At 34.0% G+C, this 21,033-nt stretch overlaps 1 protein-coding gene across 3 annotated transcripts in view; it reads left to right on the top strand.

Annotated features, from left to right (window-relative positions):
* Nucleotides 1-419: 419 nt before the first annotated feature.
* The window catches only part of LOC150098898 (centaurin-gamma-1A-like), a 273,420-nt gene continuing 252,806 nt past the window's right edge, over nucleotides 420-21,033 (top strand). Inside the window, exons 1-4 of one of the 3 annotated variants that reach the window (XM_090404607.1) lie at nucleotides 420-1,136; nucleotides 7,156-7,214; nucleotides 10,588-10,675; nucleotides 18,471-18,556. In XM_090404607.1, the coding sequence (XP_090260733.1) occupies nucleotides 1,037-1,136; nucleotides 7,156-7,214; nucleotides 10,588-10,675; nucleotides 18,471-18,556 (333 nt within the window). In that variant the 5' untranslated portion in view covers nucleotides 420-1,036. Of the gene's footprint in view, nucleotides 1,137-2,063; nucleotides 2,155-7,155; nucleotides 7,215-10,587; nucleotides 10,676-18,470; nucleotides 18,557-21,033 lie in introns of those variants that run through there. The other 2 variants (XM_090404608.1, XM_090404609.1) reach the window with 2 other exon arrangements.

Genomic DNA, 21,033 nt, shown 5'->3' with positions numbered 1-21,033 from the left:
TAATTAGAAAATTTAATAACTTTTTTGCTTTTAAACATAAGGGTGTATTAAGCCACTTTGAACGTTGAGCTAGACGCAGAGTTTATTTTTCTGAATTCCTCGCAAAAAAAGTGTCTTAATTATTAAAATACTATAAAGAAATTACGGATTCAATCATTCTAATAAAATTATGAACGTCCACAAGTATTCAGTCAGCGTTCACGATTAAGTTTAAAGAACTGGATTTAAGAAGAAAAAAGAAAGCTCGGTTTTTGACATGCTTTGAATCGAGTTGCTTTATATACAGTAGCTATTTTGTTTGAAAATTTCCGATGATTTTGTACACAATGTAATAAAATTGCGTTACATACTAACTATTAGATCCCAGCCGTAGCATTTTCTTTTTATTAGCCAAAGCATACTTATAGTAGAATCTCTCTCCAAGCGGAGCCGTGCTACGGTCTTTTCTTTTGGAGCGAAGCACGCGTCAGTTTCACCTAGTTCAAGCATGAACTTTGGCTACGCTTGTCACCTGCTGCTCGTCAGGCCAGGTGACACGACGGGAAACGCTTTCATAGCACAGGACGCTTGGCCAGATGGTTCTTTGATCCACCGACTTAGGTAGGGTTCGAAACACTGCACTAGTAGGCTTCATTTCTTCCGTCTACAGTGATGTGTAGGGAATGCGGTTTCCATACTGCTATCCCTCCCCCCATCTCCCGGGTTTCTGACTCATAGATCTCGCCCTCTCTCTCTCCCATCCCAACACACACACACATTCTCTCAACTCCATAAGTCTGTGCTCGCGTAAATAAATTGATGAATCCAGTCAGTGCTTCTAGCCACTCTTGCTACCGGCACTGAAACCGTACTGCTTAGTCATCATGGGACGCGTGGCTATAAGCGTTGACTCGTTCACGCATTAGGTTACAGAAAGAGCGAACTCATCAGTTGAATTCTGGATGCAACTGGGATCTTCCTCTTATCTGACATATATAAAAACAATTTACCGTTTGATATCGCTGTGTATTTCGGATTTCTATCGATGTAGAACAAAATGTATGTAAAGATGCCATTGCTTACCTTTGCTTTGCGTAGACGCTCCTTAAGAATCAAGAAAAAAACAACCGTTAGACGACAAGGGCAAGCTTTATCAGGTATATATTATACGTGCATATATTGATTGTTATTTGAAATCATGTTCATAGTTGTTTGTCATACGGTACAAAGCAAAAATCTAAAGATTTAAAGGATTTCATCATTTCCTAGGTTCTTTTTTTAACTTTCCGATATTTATCGATTGACAGTCTTGAAGAATACTCGTGAACTGTACATTTTTTTAAACGTCGGTAATTATCCAAGTTAAATAAAAATGTATAGTCCATAAGCATTCTTCAGAATTGTCATTTGCGTGTTTCATTCTAGGTGCATTGGAGAAAGGTTAAAAACGTATGACCCTTTTAAAACACTGTGCGAAAACTTCTGTTGTAGGAGGAATAATTGATGTGTTACTTTTCTGGCTGATTTAAACTACTTAAATTCGAACCAGTCGAGTGGTTTATTTTTTATTGCTCTTTTCTAATACAATTTTCTTGCAAATATTGTAATATATATCACTAGAAAGTCATCATTCGTTTCTCTAACTTAAATGTTTCGTGAATGGTTAAATTCATGCCAAGGAAGAATAATAGATCTTTTTTTTGAGATAAACTAAAAGCTTAACAAAAAACAAGTATTTCACATACACGTTTGAGATTTGTTTATGATTTTCATGATGTCGGTCATTAAAATTAATTAGTGACTAGAAATATTCTACGGTGATTCCTAGTCACCATTACTGTTAAACATTTCATTGATAACTTTTTTCTATAATTTTGAAGAAAACCAAACTTGGAAAAAGCAAAAATCTAAAGAATTTAAATATGAGATTCGTAAACATTTTGAATCCACTGAATAACAATTCTGAAAATCGTAAATATAAATATTTACATTCGAAAAGAAGCAAACATAAATGTTTACAGTATATTAAAGTAAATATAGATGTTTTTGCTTCTTGTTAAGGTGAGGTTATTTTAAATTCAAGGTGAACATTGTTATTAGTGTAACAGTGATATAACTATTCTGAATATAAAGATACATTCATCAGTAAATGGGATTCATTTTAGTAATCCCATTGTAAGTCAAATAGATTTTTAGACTTTGTATAAAATATGACACAGTACCATTGATCCTGCATAAATTACTCTAACTCATTTTTTTAATTACATTTTTTTCGCAGTCGCGATTATTTTTCAATAATTATTTATGATATATCCATGTGTAGTTATTTTGCTACCAATCGGCATCGCACTTTACAGTATAATATAGCAATATATATATTCTGTTTAGGGTTCATCCTCATGCTGAAGACGTTAATATTTGCAAATAGCATAAAAGATATACTGGATATACTCAGAAAAAAATAGTACCCCTCTCAGATTATTAATATTTTAAAGTATTAACTGCAAAAAAAAAAAAAATTCAGATATGTTTGGATCTTGATAATGTTTTAATTGACTAGTCATTTTGAATTAAATAAACTTGCAGCTCGTAATTTACTTTAATGAAAATTAATTTTAACAGTTGGCCAGCATGAAAATTCGTTTGCAGTTTATTTGATGTAAATAAGAATTTCTTACAGATATGAGATATCAACAATGATTGTTTTATGTTATAGTCTCACTTAGAAATTTATTTTCCTGTTCCAATCAAAATTACTGAATAGTATTCTTTCATTCCTCTAATCATACTTTTCTTGATAATACTGATTCATTCATTCATTTTGTATTTCTTAACTACCTATTTTATTCTTAGTAATTTATGAAACAATTTTGATAATTTTTGCATATTTTATAATTTTAAGGAAATACAGTAGTATTTTCTGTAAATGCCTTGTATAAATACCAAATTAAGGGATAAACGGGATTGTCCCCCCCCCTTCTCTTCCAGTTGTTAAGAATTTAGTAGAGGCTCATATATAGACTCATCATAAAAAATAATGGATATATATATATGGCATAGAGAAAGGTCTCATGCCAGTTCATTTTTGAAATGTCTTATCAGTCATTAATTTCAAAATTCCAGTTATAAATAAGGAGTATCCTTCTCTGCAGAAAAAAAAAAACTTTATCAGTAAACAATATACATTTTTATATTGTTTCATTTCATTAAAGCACTCTGAGGTTTACAAATCTAATTTCCTTTTTACAAAAGCTCTTCATAAATTCTTATCACAGATATCAATTAGCCACTTACAAAGTTAAACTGTAATCAAGTAAATAGCAGAACATATATGATGAGTGTGTAGAATTTTCGACCAAACAACAGTGTGACTTTTAAATAACTGACATTGGGTTTTATTAGACCATAATGTTACAGATTATGTATACATCTTTAAAAGTATACATCTTTCTTCTCATCCTCCTAAAACATTAGCTCTCAGAAAAAAGAGCTCTTTCAAATTTAAAAAAAGAACAAAGATATAATACTTAAGGCTGATAAAGGCAATTCAACTGTAATCATGAATACAACTGATTGTATGTACAAGATTTCATCTTTACTCTCAACTACTCCACTTATACTTCATTAGATTATGACCCTACTTAGGCAAATTATGCGGAGACCAATAACCTTTTACACAACATGCTCATGTTGCCCATGGATCTTAAAAAAACAAACAAAAGATTGAAATCTATGCACCCATTAACTCCATGACTATATGGAATGCTGAAGATTCACAAGACTAATATTCCTCTTTGGCCTATCGTATATGGTATTAGTCTGCCTACTTATCTGTTATCAAAAATATCTAAACTTTTAAAGAATGACATCAGATGTATGGACTTCATCAAAACCTCGCAACACTTTGTACAAAAACTAAGAGAAATTTTCATCTTATCATCAGATATTCTAGCTAGTCTAAATATTGTATCCTTGTTCACCAATTTTTTGTGGATGAAGTTATGTCACTTATAGATGATTTGTTCCCTCCTGACATCTCTCAGCTATTTGGGTATTGTTTCCAGTCAAATTTTTCAGATGAAATGGGAAAATTTACAAGCAGCTATCTGGCCTTGCATTGGGAACCCATCTGTCTCCTCCACATGCTGACTTATTCATGGAAACCTTTGAAAAACATTTCCTCACATCTATGAATCAAAAGCCTTCACTTTGGATAATGTAGATGACATATTTATTATCTTCAAATACAGTGTTTGCTGAGTTGCATGATTTTCTCATCTCATCTCATCCATCAACTCTTTCCATCATATAATTAAATTCACTTTGGAACTTGAAAATAAAGGAAAATTCCTTCTAACACTCACATGCCCATTCGCACAGGTTGTTTACATTTTTATTCATTGCACCATATATCAGAAAAATTAGATATTATACATACTCAAGAAAAGGGTAATCTATTACAAGAAATGAAGAAAAATGAAGAATTACAGTCTATACTCCAAGTAGTGAGCAATGAATATTCTAAGAAAATAGTACAAACTAAAAATTTACACATATGCCACAGTAATTAACATATGGCAACATGTGCTACAGAACCTCAGTTTCCATCCCTTATATTGGTAGACTTTCTCTCAGAATCACCAATCTCCTAAAATCTCATGACATAAGAGTGGCTTTCAAACCCATTGTGACTATTTGAGCTTTATTACGTTCACCTAAGGACCACAGCCCTTTCAACAAACATCCTGGAGTTTTTATAATATTTCATGTTCATGTGGCTTTTCTTACATAGGGCAAATTTCTAGAAGTTTGGAAATAAGACAAAAAGAACATATTGTAGGTGTAAATAACAGAGAAGACAGCTCAAGCCAAGCCTTCCACTTCTCCCCCACTTACCATAATATTGAATGGGACAAAATCCATGCCCGCAACATCAAAGAATCTATCCACTCACAAGGCACACTCAACAGAAACTAAGGAATGATTCTATATGATATTTTGAAGTCTCTTATTAGATTTTTCTGCATGTCACCCTTTAACTTTTCTGTCAACTATCACACACACTTACTGAACAATGACTGACCCATGCCTTCAGCGTTTTCAGAAAAAATAATCTTTCTGTTTTTTACTTTTGTGTAATGGTTCCTTCCTACGCGTTCTGTTTTTCAGTTATGTCATGGTTCACATTTACCCCTTTATTTATTTATTTATTTTTTTTTTTCCTAATCCAGAAGAAGCCACTAGCATATGTCACCACTAGCATTTGATGAAACTAGTTGGTATAATCATATATAAGTTTACTGCATAATAAAATCCAGTGTCAGTTATGTAAAGTCACAGTAGAACGTATGTTTTTGCTAGTCTTTTTTTTTTTTTTTTTAATCTGTTTCAAATTAATTTTTAAATTCTCTCAGTCACATTTTTTATATATATATGGTTCTGCTTTTTCCAGGTATAGTAAGTGCCTGCTTAATGTGATGTTACTGTAACTGATGTCTACGTTCCCATGATTTGTCTTTTGGAACACATGTTAAAACAAAATCATAGCTCAAATTTCAGTTAGTTGAAACGAGTGCATTTTTATACTGCTTATTAGTGACAAAATTGAGCTTGTTTTAACACATCTACTTGGGAGTAAAGTACTGAACCCATAAGATTTTATATTAAACAGAAATGTGCAGTTAATACTTTTTTTTCATGCCTACCAAAATTTGAGCCACTTTTTTGTATATTTATGTATTAGATTTGTTTGTTTGCAGTTAGTTAGTGATAGAGAGAGAGATTACAAATCTTTATTTTTTTTTATCTCTTGACATAAGAAGATATGCTGTGCTAGTGGTAACAAAGTGAAAAAGAGGTTAAATTAACCATTTTGTGATCATGCATTGATAGTGTCAACACATGAAACAAATACATCTATGTTTGGAGGTTTCAGAACCTCTTTGAGCAATTTTTATTCTTAAAAGCAAGCTTTAGTGTTTCAGTATAGTTTTTGGAATTGGTCAGATGTTTACTTAGTTATGAAATATTCTCCCCTCCCTCCTCAAAAAGTGATACCAGTGGATCTCTTTCAAACAAAAAAAAACCCAGCAAACCAAAAACGTTTATGGATATGAAACTTCATTGAACATGAAAGAGGTGAACATGCAGATGATGTTGCATGCTGACTTAACATATTCCAGTGAGACATTACTGTTTGTTGCACACTGACAATGCCAGGAGAGTAGGAAAGTTCTGACTTTATCCCTTCAAAAACAACTAAGTGACTTTAGCTCCTCCCCCTTTCCAGACAGTTATGAATGACCAGAAACTTCCTCTAGTAAAACTTGCTTTCTCTTATAAGGAATTTTCCTTACTTGTCTCAGCTAAGGTGTGGTACTATTCATAGAGCCAAAAAAACTTATTTCATAGATGGAGTTATAATATTCGTTGTAGACTATTTGGCTAAATAATTATTTTTTTTTTCATTTAAATTTTTTGTTATAATTAATTTTTTGTTTGTTTTTTATTATCGAAGTGTAATGGATGGTTGTTTGTGTTATTTGTATTTTATTTATATTTTAACATACATATTTTCTTGAACAAGAAAGTCACAAACACATTTTTATATATTTATTAGATAACCATCTATATACCGGGTCATCATAATAGTATCATTTAGATAATTTTATGGGGGTGGGTGGGAAGGAACTGGTCACTATTGCTTGCCAGCTAAGATATCCACTTAGCATGATGGTTCTTCAGTCCCAATAAATCACAGCAAGCAAACACCTACCTTATGCATTTCTACTTCTTTCTTTCTTCAGTCTTCCCCCCACCTTTGCAATCACCAATAATTTGTGCATAAACCTAGCAGAATATGCTGCCAGTGGATACATACAATAATATATTTTATTTTTAATGCTAAATTATGTATATCTCACCATTGTTTGATTGATACAAATAATGAATATTCCCCCCCCCCCCCCAAAAAAAAAGATGGGCTATCTCAAGAAAGATTTTTATTAAAAAGAGATTTTTGACTTTTCAGATCACTGATTTTGCAGATCATTAAAAATACAGATATCATCTGCATGGGAGAATTTGATTAATACTAGTGTTAAAAAAATAAGAGTAATATTGTCTCTGTTTTTTTTATGGAATTCATTTCATGAACTTATTTTATTTTATTTCTAGATTCTTTTGTGAATAGTCAAGAATGGACAATTAGTCATTCAGTTCCTGATTTGAGATTGGTAAGCATTACTACTGCAGATTGTTTCATTATGTATACTTAATAAGAACTTTATAACTCAGTTGGTTTTGATGAAGCCTTTTAGTTGGAATGACCTGGATTCAAATCCCATCTAGGATAAAGAACCTTTAAATCAGGACTTTTTGGATAAAGGTGAGTTAGCCAGTCTCATATAGAGGATAGAGGTTGCAGGGTTTTTCATCCTGCAACTAGGTAAACTAGCCAGGAAAACTTACTGCACTTACAACAATATATATATATTCAGGTCATGGGCCTTAAGGGCTTGTGAGTACCGTGCATTATGATTATATATACATAATGCATACAGTAAGTCTCATGATATCTCATGACTTGATGGACAGGCTTGCAACTACAGCTAGTATATCAAGTGACTAGATACCAGAGATGTCCAGTTTCTAGTGCATGCACACCAAAATAGTAAGTTTCTGGATGTCATGTGAATTATTGCAGTCATCTTTACAATGTTAATGATGTTTAGAGGTACTATAGCATAATTAAAATTAATAACTTAACACGTATAAAACCAACAGTAATAACTTTAATGAATTAAAGGTACAAATATTTCGTACTGAAAGTAACAGTACATCATCAGTGTAGAACAAACAGTTAAAGGAATGGAATACAAAGTACAGAACAGTCAGTAGATTATCAATTAAAATTGTTGCCGCATGCCAGAAAATTAATATTATTAAATAATTCTTAAAAATTATTTCATTGATGATTACATAAGATAAGAATCTTCCAAACTTTTGGGAGAGAGCGACAGTCATTTTGATTCAAATTTGGCCAATGTAAAAGGGCTTTGCAACACTCTTTGAAAAGGCGTTTATATTTAATCTTACATCTGTAGAGAAGACAAGCTTTATCCCACTGGATATTATGTTTAGTGTCAATGCTATGTTGTGTTAGACCGGACTTATTAGGTTTCATGTATTTGATATAATACTGATACGAAGCCCTTTTACATCAGCCGAATTTGAATCGAAATGACTCTCTCTCTCCCTCTCCCAAAAGTTTGGGAGATTCTTATCTTATGCAACCATCGATGAAATGGTTTTTAAGAATTATTTAATAATATTTTATTAATATTAATTTTCTGGCACTCAGCAACAATTTTAATTGGTAATCCACCAACTATTCTGTACTTTGTATTCCATTCCTTTAAATGTTTGTTCTACACTGATGTACTGTTACTTTCAGTACGAAATATTGGTACCTTTTAATTCATTAAAGTTATTAATGTTAATGATGGACTGAAGATTGGAAAGAAAGAAGAAACTTATTAACATTACAACCTGTAAGATTTCAAATCTAATTTCCATGTGAAGATACATGAAGGATAGTTATTCTAAATATTGGATACAAAGGAGATGCAAAATTAGTTTTTAATAAACATTCAAGTTTGATGTTCATTCTCTGAATGTTACATGGTGTGCAGATGTTCTAGAACAATGGTTCCTAAACCTTTTTTTAGTTATTCTTCACAACTTGAACTTGTATTTTGGTTTGCAGCCTATATGCTACTGCAGAATTGGTTTAAATTTTGATTTAAATAATATTTATATTATAATGTTATTATGATATGCTACTGCTTTATTTCATTTAGAAATAAAGTTGTAGGCACAATAGTTAAATTTATTCCTGTTTTACTTATTATTATTTTTTTTTTTTTTAGCAATGATGAATTGCTGAGAGCCTCTGTGGCTCAGTTGGTATTATTATTATGTGACATCTCCAAGGAGTCCAAAAACTCATCATGGAAGGGCACCTATTCTACAGCTTTCCATCTCCACCACTCAATCCACCAACTACAGCGAACTGCAACTACCATCATTGTCTGCACCAATGCCATCTACTGCTCACCATCACTGGTATTTTCATAGACAATCGCAAACATCCATGCCCATGGCAGGATTTGACCCTATAGCCTTTTGGCTGGAGAGCAGATACACTAACCACTCAGCCAACCAGGATAGAAAAGACCTGGGTTTGAATCCTGCCTACAATGTGAGGAACCTTTATTAGTTATTTTCAATCAAATAGTGAGTTAGCAGGTCTCATACAGAGGAAGAGAGGTTTTTTTTTACCCAGAAACTTGGGTTTTTCATCCCTTAGAACAAGCAAACTGGCCCTGTGAACACAGTTTTACAGACATAGAATATCACCCATAAAAGGATGCAAACCTGTAGTTTGTTAGTATTAGTACTGTGTATAGGATGAGGATTCCATGCTTGGTATTTAGATCTAAAAAGCTCTGCTCATCATACTAAACATGAACCTTTTTTAAACTACTTCAGCCCTCCAATGAACAAAGTGTTGTTCTTATTTCCAAATGATGAAATTCATCTTACTGCCTAAAGACATTCACAAACATCCATGCCTGTGAATTCCATTTGAATCAAACCTATCCTCTAACCAACAAACTGTAAGTTTGTTGGTTAGAGAATAAATCTGCTGCTTGCTTGACCAGATCTGCCCCAGCAAACAATCACATACTTCAGTACTTGATTCAAATGAACTGAAACTCTATCAAGATATGAGAGGTGGTATTAGAATTCACTTTTGAAAAATTCTTTCATTTAAAGGAGCACTATTGCTATCTTCATTTTAAGTCTGTTAGTGGCTATTAAGATGACATTAGTAAAATCAAACAGTGCTGCTTTAAAAAAAGTAGCAGTTGTTTAGTGGTGGGTTGCACAAAATTGAAATGCTTAATGGAATAATGTTGGTGTATATAATATAATATTAGAATTATAAAACTCAAATTTCTTCATTTAATGCAAGGTGTTAAGTTACGATTATGTTAGTTAAGATCTTCCTGATCAGAATGTTCTCTGGTTTTCCTGTCAGGAGATCATGATTAGAAATCATTAGAAACAACAGAATACGAGAATATTTTGTTTCATTGCCGAGTCCTAAATAAACTATTATTGGTGTTATTACTCTTAGCCTTATAATAGATATTTATCAGCAATATTGAATCATTTATATAAATGCTTTAGTAATGAGTTATTAATGTAACAGTAAGTTCTATTAATTATTCAAATTTGATTATACATTTTATTAGATTGATGAATGCTGTGTTCTTTCACTTTGCACTTCGTTTTTGAATGAGAAAAGAATGCAAATGGTTTTTTAAATGTTGATACCTTCAGTGTGACTCGAGAATATTTAATCCCCTAACTGGTCTTGACATGTTTATCAGTTTACCAGTAATTACATGGATTTGTAGTGTCCATTATCTATATATATATGTTCAGATATCTTGTATATGACTGTAGAAAGCCTGATATCTTAGTGATAATAAGGTATTGAAGTTTATACTTGCAATAACGTATTTCATAATTATTTAGGGAATTTTAGGTAGTCTGTCAAGTGGAAAATCTGCATTAGTTCATAGATACCTGACAGGATCGTATATGCAAGATGAATCCCCAGAAGGTAACTAGTTTTCACGTATTTTTTATTTATTTTTTTAATAAGCATGAATGGAATGCACAGGGTGGCCATAATTCAATTTCCCCTATTCAGAGCCTTATATAGCTTGATCTAACAACCAGAATGACACCAAATTTGGTAGGGAGACCAATCGAGACATGGGAAGAAGGATTCTGCAAAAAAAAAAAAAAAATTAGTTCAGAAAGTCACCAATGGGGGGAAGGGGGGGCATCGCATTGTTGTAACTCAGGAAGCCCAAAATTTGCATAAAACAAAGTTTAACTCCTCTATATTAAGAATATAATTCATTTAGTAAAGAGGAAAACTTCACATATCATTCCTATTGGTAGTTGTTCAACATGTGCTTCACTTATTAAAAATGCCTCACTTAGATAAAAAGTAATAATTTTGCAGAAGACTTTCCATACCATGGAATTAGGCATATCCAATTGTTGCACTATTCCATGGGTGCTAGCTCATGGAGTACCGCATCATTAGCTAGGCATTAGCTGACAGAAGATTTTTACCCAAGTTCTGGCAGGTTTTACAGACATAGAATTAAATGATCATTAAATAATTCCATTATATCATTTACTATGGTTACTCTGCTACCATAACTATCTACCAGTGTCAGTGCCATAATTTTGTTTCCTCATGACAGAAAAATTCCCTTGGATTACTTTGATCTGACTGGCCAATCTCCTTTCATATTCTACTTTTTCTCTTTGAACCATGCTTGTCATTTTTCTGGCTTGCAGTTTATATTCTTTATGCATCTGTTCACTGCAAACTATCATGTACTTCTTCCGTAACAACTTATTTTGTAACATTGCTTGCTTGAATTGACTTGATGTGGATTTCACTTGGTGTTTGACAGACAGTCCAATTTAATCTTTGGATCAGGTTTGGGAAGAATTTTAAATAAACTTCAGTGATCAAGATGTAATGCTGCCCAAAAGAAATAAAATGAGCTTTCTCTAAATCCAGAGTAATTTAATAAAAAGGTGGCACACCTTTTGGCAACTCCTATAGGTAAAGATGACCTCGCCATTGCTTCTGCCTGGTATCTTCACTTCTGGGCCTGGCTCCCACTGAAGAGACCTCAATAAAGGTCGAAACTAGTCTGGGTAGTGGCCCGTCCCTTAATGCATAACATTATACATATCTGCAAGGAAATGTGTTTTGCATTATGGGAGATACTGAGATGGGAGTGATGTTAGCTTGGTCCACCTTTGCTATGAGTTTCCCAGTGTTGTACTACCTTACCCCAGTCCTGAAGATATTTTCAGGTGCAAACTTTGTTTAATCACTCTTGGATAAAGGATTAAATTAAATTTATTATGAAAAGATAAGAATTCAGAAGCTATCTAGAATGCCAGAAATCCTTTATAAGAGCATTTCAACAGAAAGTGAATTAGCTACTCTCCTATCTAGATGGCAGGATTTTTCCTGTAACTAGTTTTTCATTTACCAAACAGGCACACCTGCCAAAGAACAACAATCTTATGCTTTACATAAGTCAGATGTGAGAAAAGATGGCTGGTTCATTTTTTCTCTAGTTTGCTACTATGTCTGTCAAGACATGTATGGTTCAGTTTACTTGTTTTTAAAGATGGCAAAAACCCCAAGAGGAAGAAAACTTTTTTCTGAAAACCGTAAGTCATTTTTAATTTAAAAATCATTAATGTATAAAACACAACTGTTTGGAACTCTCACCATCTGAAATGAGACATGCTATAGTATTACTGACAGAATATTTGTATTTCTTCATTGCAATAAGTCTATTCGTCCTAAACAGATTAGATGATTATGACTACATTTCATTGAATTTGTCTATTCTAAATTAGATTATTTATCTGATCCAGTTTTATTCTCTTGCAGTACTGTTGCAGAAGTTGTATTTTAAACTAGCAAAGAAAATATAAATGTTAAGAAATTCAAATATATAGGATGATCATAATTAAAGTATTCCTGTTTAAGGCCTTGCGGAGTGCCAGCCAGTGATCCAAATGTTGCGAAACTTTGCAGCAATATGTTACACTTTATACGGAAGTGATATCTGAGAAAAAAAAAGTAGTTTCATAAGTCATCACCAGGGGCATTGTAAACATCTAATGCATGGAATTTGTATATCACACAACTCAGGAGGGTGTATAAAGATGGACATGGGATTTTTCCCTTCATTCTGGTTGTTAACACCATCCACAGTGATGGCACTAACCTTGCCCCAACGTGCTTTGCTTGAAGCTGTACTAGCTAAACAGTTATAATGCTGTTGCTGCACTCTACAAATTTCGCTGCCCGAACAAATGTCGACGAGGTCCGCTATCTTCATATGCTCTGCAATGATTAGTCATTTTGAAGAAACAAGATTGTTGAGTGCCAATTGTGGAGCAGGCCATGAATAACAGTCTTGGTTCCTTCAGTACATGTGCTGTATGGATGTGCCTTACACAACTGTCTGGAAACTTCTATGGAAATTTCTGCATTTCTACCATTCAAGAGAATCCTGAAACAGGATTTGCTCATGCAAGACTTTGAAAGTTGACTGACATTTGTTTTAACATTCCTTGCTCGAGTGGAGTTGGATGATTGTGTGAGGAGATGAGGCTCACTTTCACCTGAACGGAGCTATGAATACCCATTTTGAATACTTATGAATACCAGTACTCAAACTCAGTTGCCGGGTTTGAGCTACGCATGTAATCCAGCAAATTCCTTTTCACTTACCCAAAGTTATTGTCTGGTGCAGGTTTACAGCTTCATTTATCATTGAGGATCTTCCAGTCAGGTGCTGTGACTTGCTCAGTTACTGCCCAGAGATATCACAATATGATAAACAATTTTGTTGTGCCATAGTTATAGCTGTGTCTGTGCATGTATTCACTCATTTTGATGCAGGATGGGGCCCCTTTACACATCGGTCAATCTATACATGAGGTTCTTGGAGAACGTTTCAAAGCAACCAGATTGATCTGCTGTGTATTTCCCACTGCATAGCCACCTCGTTCACCTGATCTGACCTGCTGTGACTTCTTACTCTGGAGATTTTTCAAAGACACAGTTTATCAGAATCATCCTAATAACTTGCCAGTGCTGAAAGACAGCCTGTGTGCAACATCTGTCCCAACTAGCTGTGTCTCCTGTTGAACACACTGCAAAGGATGCAGTTTGTGGCATACTGGGAAGGGCAGCACTTTGAACTGTACAGCTTGTGAATGCATAATGGAAGTGAATAAAAATGTGTTATTTATGCTTGTGTCGCTTTTATACTTCTTACACACAGAAAAATTGCTATATCTACACTCAGTACATCATAAAGCACCCCTCTCCTCCTGGTGGTGAATTTTGGAACTACTTTATTTTTATTTTTTTATTTTACCTCAGATATTGCTTCTGAATGTTGCACAGTGCATTCCTGTAAAGTGTCACAGCATTTGAATCACTGGATGGCATTCCTCAAGGCCTTAAATAGGGATACTTGCAGTAGACATGCTCTTAAGTATATTAAAATATTATTTTTAACTTGAATTTCAAAATAATAAACATATGTCCCTAGGCATGAAAATTTGCAGAATTTATAACAGATTAGCACCATGTGTGGACAGCAGTTAAAAGAGAAGAGATCTGGAAAAACTTTTATTGGGATTATATTGATCAAGTGTATATAATAAACAACTAAGTTATACCAACTAGTTTCACCAACTAAGTCTGTTGGCATCTTCAGGGTACATAACTGATGTAAGGCACTAAAAAGTAAAAAACTGTTACAAACTAAAATCAACCGATTCCAATTATATTAAACAAAGAACAGAGCGCGTACAATACATTCATAGAGCGTGGATGATCTCACTTGTTATTTAGGAACGTTCTATAGTTGGCACCATAATTCAGTTCTGGCGAGTTGAAGGATCTGATAAGGGTCTTCCAGATCACAGGCAAGATTAGTCCTTGGTTCCTGTTAAGGTTTTGTGTACAGTGGGCAACTGTTGTGGCCTCCTTAAAAATTCGGGAGTGGAAGTCCTCCTCCATGTAAGGAATTGTGCTTCTATCCCACTCTATGGTATAGTTCATTCTTGAGAAATGAAACGCTAACCCAGATTTTTCTTCTCTGTTATTATTGACGTCACCTATATGTTCTTTTTGCCTAATTTCAAGGCTCCTTGAAGTTTGGCCGACGTAATTCAAGCCGCACGAGCATGGTATGTTATAAACTCCAGCATATTTGGAGAAAGGATGGCTATCTTTTGGAAATCTTAAGAATTGTCTAATCGTTTCTGTGGGTTTAAAAGCCACTCTTATTTTATTTGGTCTAAGGAGTTCTAGCAATCTTATTGGAAACTGTCCCTAAATATGGAATGACAATGGTAGAAATATAACGTACATCATCTTGTTGTCTTTGTCGGGGTTCAGAGAAAAGTATCTTGTGGACGAGTCTTCGAGGAAATCCATTCATGGTAGGTACACAAAAATGGAATAACACTACGCCCGATTGTGGATGGAATCAATTCGCCAACTTATCTGTTATCTAAACACCTGGCAGGCCTCCTCAAACCTCACATCCATAATTCGGACACTTATATACGAAATTCACAACATTTCGTTGAGAAACTGAACAACATCTCAATCTCCAATACTGATTTACTCGCCAGCCTGGATGTTACATCTCTATTCACTAACATCCCTGTGGAGGAAGTGATCAACATTTTAGGAAGTTTGCTCCCACAAGACATTACTTCTCTGTTCCGTCATTGTTTAACATCAAACTTTTTCTTATGGAATAAAACCATATATCAGCAATTGACTGGCCTTGCAATGAGTAGCCCCCTCTCTCCATCTTGTGCTGATCTCTTTATGGAGAATTTTGAAAATAAAATCTTAACTCAAACAGACCCTAAACCCACAGTATGGTGGAGATACGTGGATGATATCTTTATCGTTTGGAACCACACAAAAAAGGACCTGTTCGACTTTCTTACACCACACAATCAAATTCACTCTAGAACTTGAAGAAGATAACCAATTATCATTTCTGGACACTTTAATTAAGAAGCTTCCGAATGGTGGTATCAACCTCTCAGTTTACCGCAAACCTACCAATACAGGATGTTATTTACATTTCACTTCCTCGCACCACATTTCTCAGAAACTTAGTATTGTACACATGTTGAAGAACCGTGCCTCTCTCCTTACAACAGATCAACAAGACCTCCAGGAAGAACTATTCTTGATATCCACCAACCTTACCATGAATGGATTTCCTCGAAGACTTGTCCACAAGATACTTTTCTCTGAACTTCGACAAAGACAACAAGATGATGTACGTTATATTTCTACCATCATCATTCCATATTTAGGGACTGTTTCCAATAAGATTGCTAGACTCCTTAGACCAAATAAAATAAGAGTGGCTTTTAAACCCACAGAAACGATTAGGCAGTTCTTAAGATCTCTAAAAGATAGCCATCCTTTCTCCAAATATGCTGGAGTTTATAACATACCATGCTTGTGCGGCTTGAATTACGTCGGCCAAACTTCAAGGAGCCTTGAAATTAGGCAAAAAGAACATATAGGTGACGTCAATAATAACAGAGAAGAAAAATCTGGGTTAGCGTTTCATTTCTCAAGAATGAACTATACCATAGAGTGGGATAGAAGCACAGTTCCTTACATGGAGGAGGACTTCCACTCCCGAATTTTTAAGGAGGCCACAACAGTTGCCCACTGTACACAAAACCTTAACAGGAACCAAGGACTAATCTTGCCTGTGATCTGGAAGACCCTTATCAGATCCTTCAACTCGCCAGAACTGAATTATGGTGCCAACTATAGAACGTTCCTAAATAACAAGTGAGATCATCCACGCTCTATGAATGTATTGTACGCGCTCTGTTCTTTGTTTAATATAATTGGAATCGGTTGATTTTAGTTTGTAACAGTTTTTTACTTTTTAGTGCCTTACATCAGTTATGTACCCTGAAGATGCCAACAGACTTAGTTGGTGAAACTAGTTGGTATAACTTAGTTGTTTATTATATACACTTGATCAATATAATCCCAATAAAAGTTTTTCTAGAGCTTTTTGGTCAAGAAAATTAAACATTTTTTAACAAGAGAAGAGATCTATTAATGATGTTTTCAGTAGCTACAGGTTGTAGTGTTTAAGGAACACTGTGTACTATTCCAGAGAGCAGATTAGATGAACGAAGAGAAAAAGCTGATTCAACAGCAGTAGTCTTTGAATGGATTAGCAACAGCTGCTATTCTTATTATTATAGGTTCCGAGTTAAGTGTAGAAACTATGGAAGTACCTGAAGAAAAAGACAAATGAAAAAAATCGATGCTATATGTTAATTTATTGATTGAAGGTGAGTCTGTGATGGGAAAGTCATCAACTAGTTGAATGCCATCTTGCATGAAAATGCAAGTTCTCTTCAAAAGCTGCAAAAGAATACAGTATCATAGTAAGATATGCTAACAGAGAACATAAAGATGGTGCAGTTTTTACGATAATCTTAGCTTATAAACCTGCTCACAAGGTTTTTTGTGAGAATTTTTTTTTTTACCTCCTCATAATTATGTTCTCTGTGATTAACCAGGAGAGAAAAGGAAAAAATTCTCCGTGTATATGTTGGAAGGGGGAAGATTGAATTATCTGTTTTTATTTAATAGCTTTTGATCATTGATCATAAGCTACTAAATAAAGACATAACATAAACATCACACTTATTGTTTTTGTACAAGATATGCTTCAAAAGAAAATTACTTGATCGTAAAGTTTCTCCATATTCTCCTTTCATTATGAGAGCCTACTGCAAGCAACATTTTTATTATACAAATATAATCTCCATAGGTTACACCTGATTGTGCATTCCTGCTACCATGCATCGGATTCTCTCAAGCAGGAGAGAATCCATTGATCCACAGTAGAAGTTTGTGTCAGAATTATATATTGAATTCCAGAGCCTTGATTTTATTATTATTATCATCATGTTACACCTCCAGGGAGTCCAAAGACTCATTGAGGGAGAATTGTGCCAACACCATGGAACGATTGTCCTCATCTAACTACTAACCGCGCTCAAACCTGCTTAACTTTTGCGAGCCATTAGAAGCAGAGGCTCTACCAATATACATGCCATATATTATTCTAAGCAGTATTCAAGTTCAGTTTGTGTGTTGCAGAATTCATTGTGATTGAGCAGTATCATGGACTTGTTTAGATATGAGCGGTATAAGCATGTTATTTTCCAGATATATAGGAGGAGAGATATTAACAGTATGGTATTATGGTGGAAATGCTTCTCTTGGTTGACTCATGTAGTACCTAGAAAAATGAAGACTGAATGTTATGTTGACCTTCTGGACAACATAACATTTAGTCTAACATTGTAGCCTACTACGATGGCTATACGGAAACAGTCCAGTTGAGTATGTGCATAGTAATATACTAATACAAGGACTGTGGCATCATTATGAAGAAATGAGAGTGCAAAGATAAGACTAAGCATAAGAGTTCTAATCTGAAAACCTTACATGGTGTCTTTGTGAAGAGATAAAATGCTGGTCTTGAACTAACTGCCATTTTGACGAAGGAATGGGCCAAAAATATATTTCATTTATCGATATTTAGTGGAATGTTTGAGTGGCATCTGTAATCACTGTTAACTGTGAATCAGTCAATAAGGTTTGTGAAAATAAAGGAGTTTGAAACATTTGCTGTTCATATAATTTTGCAACATTAATGTTTTATTTTAAACTTTTATTGACTTCTGCATGTTACTTTTTTTTTTACTAGGTGGCAGATTTAAGAAAGAAGTTGTTATTGAAGGGCAGAGTTACTTATTGCTCATTAGGGATGAAGGTGGCTCACCAGAAATGCAGGTAAATAATTTTTTTATAGGAAAATATATTGATATATCATGATTACATGACATTATATACATTATGACATGCTTTATCTGTATTCCAAATGCAGACATGACTTGTCTATAAATTATTTGCATTTAATTGAATTTAATTTAACTTATAATATTTTTTTGAAATGTTAGATTTCATCTCCTGTGTTACAAAATGCTGCATCTAATATGCCTAACCTTACATCACAGCAGATTAACTGATGTCATCTCCCCATTTGAGAGTGTTATATAATTAATGGATGAGTCCAAAATGTTTCAGATTTAGTAGTTTAAATGGTGGTAACATATAATTTGACTATATTGACTATATATGCTAACCACTTGGCCAACTGGCCTAGTTGTCCAAGTGGTTAGTGTATCTGCTCTCCATCCAAAAGGCTGCAGGTTCGAATCCTGCCGTGGGCATTGATGTTTGTGATTGTCTGTGGAAATACTAATAGTGAGTGGTAGATGGCATTGGTTAGATGATGGTTCTTGTTCGTTGTAGTTGGTGGAAGCAGAGAGTTGTAGAGTAGGTACCCTCTCTTGATGAGTCTTTGGATTCCCTGGAGGTGTTGCATAATAATAATAATATTTAAAGCTGCAGTTATGTTGCAGAGAATTTAACTTATATTTTGGGATGTATTGATCAAGAATTGGGCGAGATGGAACATTTTTGTCACACAGCTTCCTCCTCTTATCAGAATTTAAAGCATTATAAGAGTTTGGGGTGGGCTTACATTACTGTTTTGTTATGGTATTAGTAAATCTAAATGTAATTAGGACTATCATCAGATACAATGCACAGCAGCTTTGTATCTTTCTTTTGCCTTAACTTAAAGCAGTATGTTTTTTTTTGTTGTTATTGGGGGGGGAGGTTCCCTCTTAGTTCTTGAGGCTATATTTTGTTTTTACTAAAAGCAGACACTGTGTTTGATATAACTTGCTTTTGCAATCAATAAAAGGCATCATCTTGTCATTTAGACTAAGTTCATTTTTATGATTTATATATGGATTGAGAATTCACTTAGGAAAAATGCACCTTTCTAATGTGGAATTTGAGGTTTTTTTTCTCATTTCAATTTTCTGTCTTACTGCCTGGTCACTAATGAGAATGAACAGCTTGAAATGCACCTGAACTGTATTTATAACATAATAAAGGCAGATATATTGACTCGAGAAGAGTTTGTTGTCCTTGAACTTTTGCAATATGAGATTTCTTTCATGTCAGAGATGGTTTTCTTGGGCTTGGCCATGTCGGGTTATAAAAAAGTGATGGATATTTATTATTCTTTCTTTCAATTTTTTAGTATCCAATGAAGTTCTTTAAGCTGTTTACATTATATATCATGGACATTAATCTGTTTTCATTGAGAGCGACTTGTACTAGCATGCTTTAAGTTCAAGGACACAAATGCACAGCTGATGATTTTATTTTCAAAAGTAGATGGTTGCAAAAATTAATAAAATTTGCTTTTGTAGTATTATGTGCATAATTTTTACTGTTGTTTATTTCATTTTGGAATATAATTTTAGACTTCACTTATAATGTATTTTTGAATGGACAGTTTATTTTATACATAGGTGGTGTTTCAAAAGTATGTGTTAAAAAAATAGTATTTTCCAGTAAAAATTTCACATAAGCATTGCCTAATACTGTACAGATATGAAACTGTCTTAATTTTAGAAAAGGCTAGTTTTTTTATAAATTAATTAGCCATGAGCACTCTCACCAATATTCTTTTTTTGAATAAACACTTCATATAAAGTATGCATCCAAACTGAACAGGAATGCATTAATACTGGAAGGAAAAACCCTGTTTTACCTCTCAGAAACTCTGATTTTTCATCCTGCAAACCAGCATGAATAAGATGCACAATTTGCAGCTAGTGCAGATAGGATAAATTGCTCTATCATAGGCATTAAACAGGTTTCTATGATGCTGAGTTACTTGGCTATGACAGGCTATCAAGCCTAACATGAAAAGGGAAATTGAGATGGGATTTTATACACAATATTTTTAATTTTTCAGTGATATACTTTCACATCACGTTTAATTCTATTGAAGCTGTCTGTTAGTTCAGTATATAATGCTTGGGATGCATCAGTATGCTACTTGTTTTCCTTAGTTTTCATAATAGAAGCTGGAGTAATGTGTTGGAAATGGTTGAGTGCCAGCAGAGATAGAAATAGAGAGATAAGAGCAACAGTGATTGAGAATGAAGAGAACACAGCAGAATTGTATACGGATTTAATTATTTAGCATGATAAGATGAAAGTGTAACAATTGAGGGATGAGTTTCATGAATGCCCAATGAAAGCAGGCTGCTTAGAAAGTGAAACATAGTTGATGAAATGTTAGGAGGCTAGCTGATGTGAGTGAAACAAGTGTGAAAATGAGAGAAGATAGAAAGATTGAGAAATATCAGGGACAAGTAGAAGTAAGAGGGAGATGGGAAAAG

The sequence above is a fragment of the Typopeltis vanoorti genome, chromosome 15 (assembly GCF_054136105.1).
Source record: "Typopeltis vanoorti isolate ZY-2024b chromosome 15, IOZ_Tvanoo_1.0, whole genome shotgun sequence".
Lineage (NCBI taxonomy): Eukaryota > Metazoa > Arthropoda > Arachnida > Uropygi > Thelyphonidae > Typopeltis > Typopeltis vanoorti.
The sequence above is the reverse complement of the archived record's forward strand: the minus strand, read 5'-3'. Positions and strand labels throughout refer to the sequence as shown.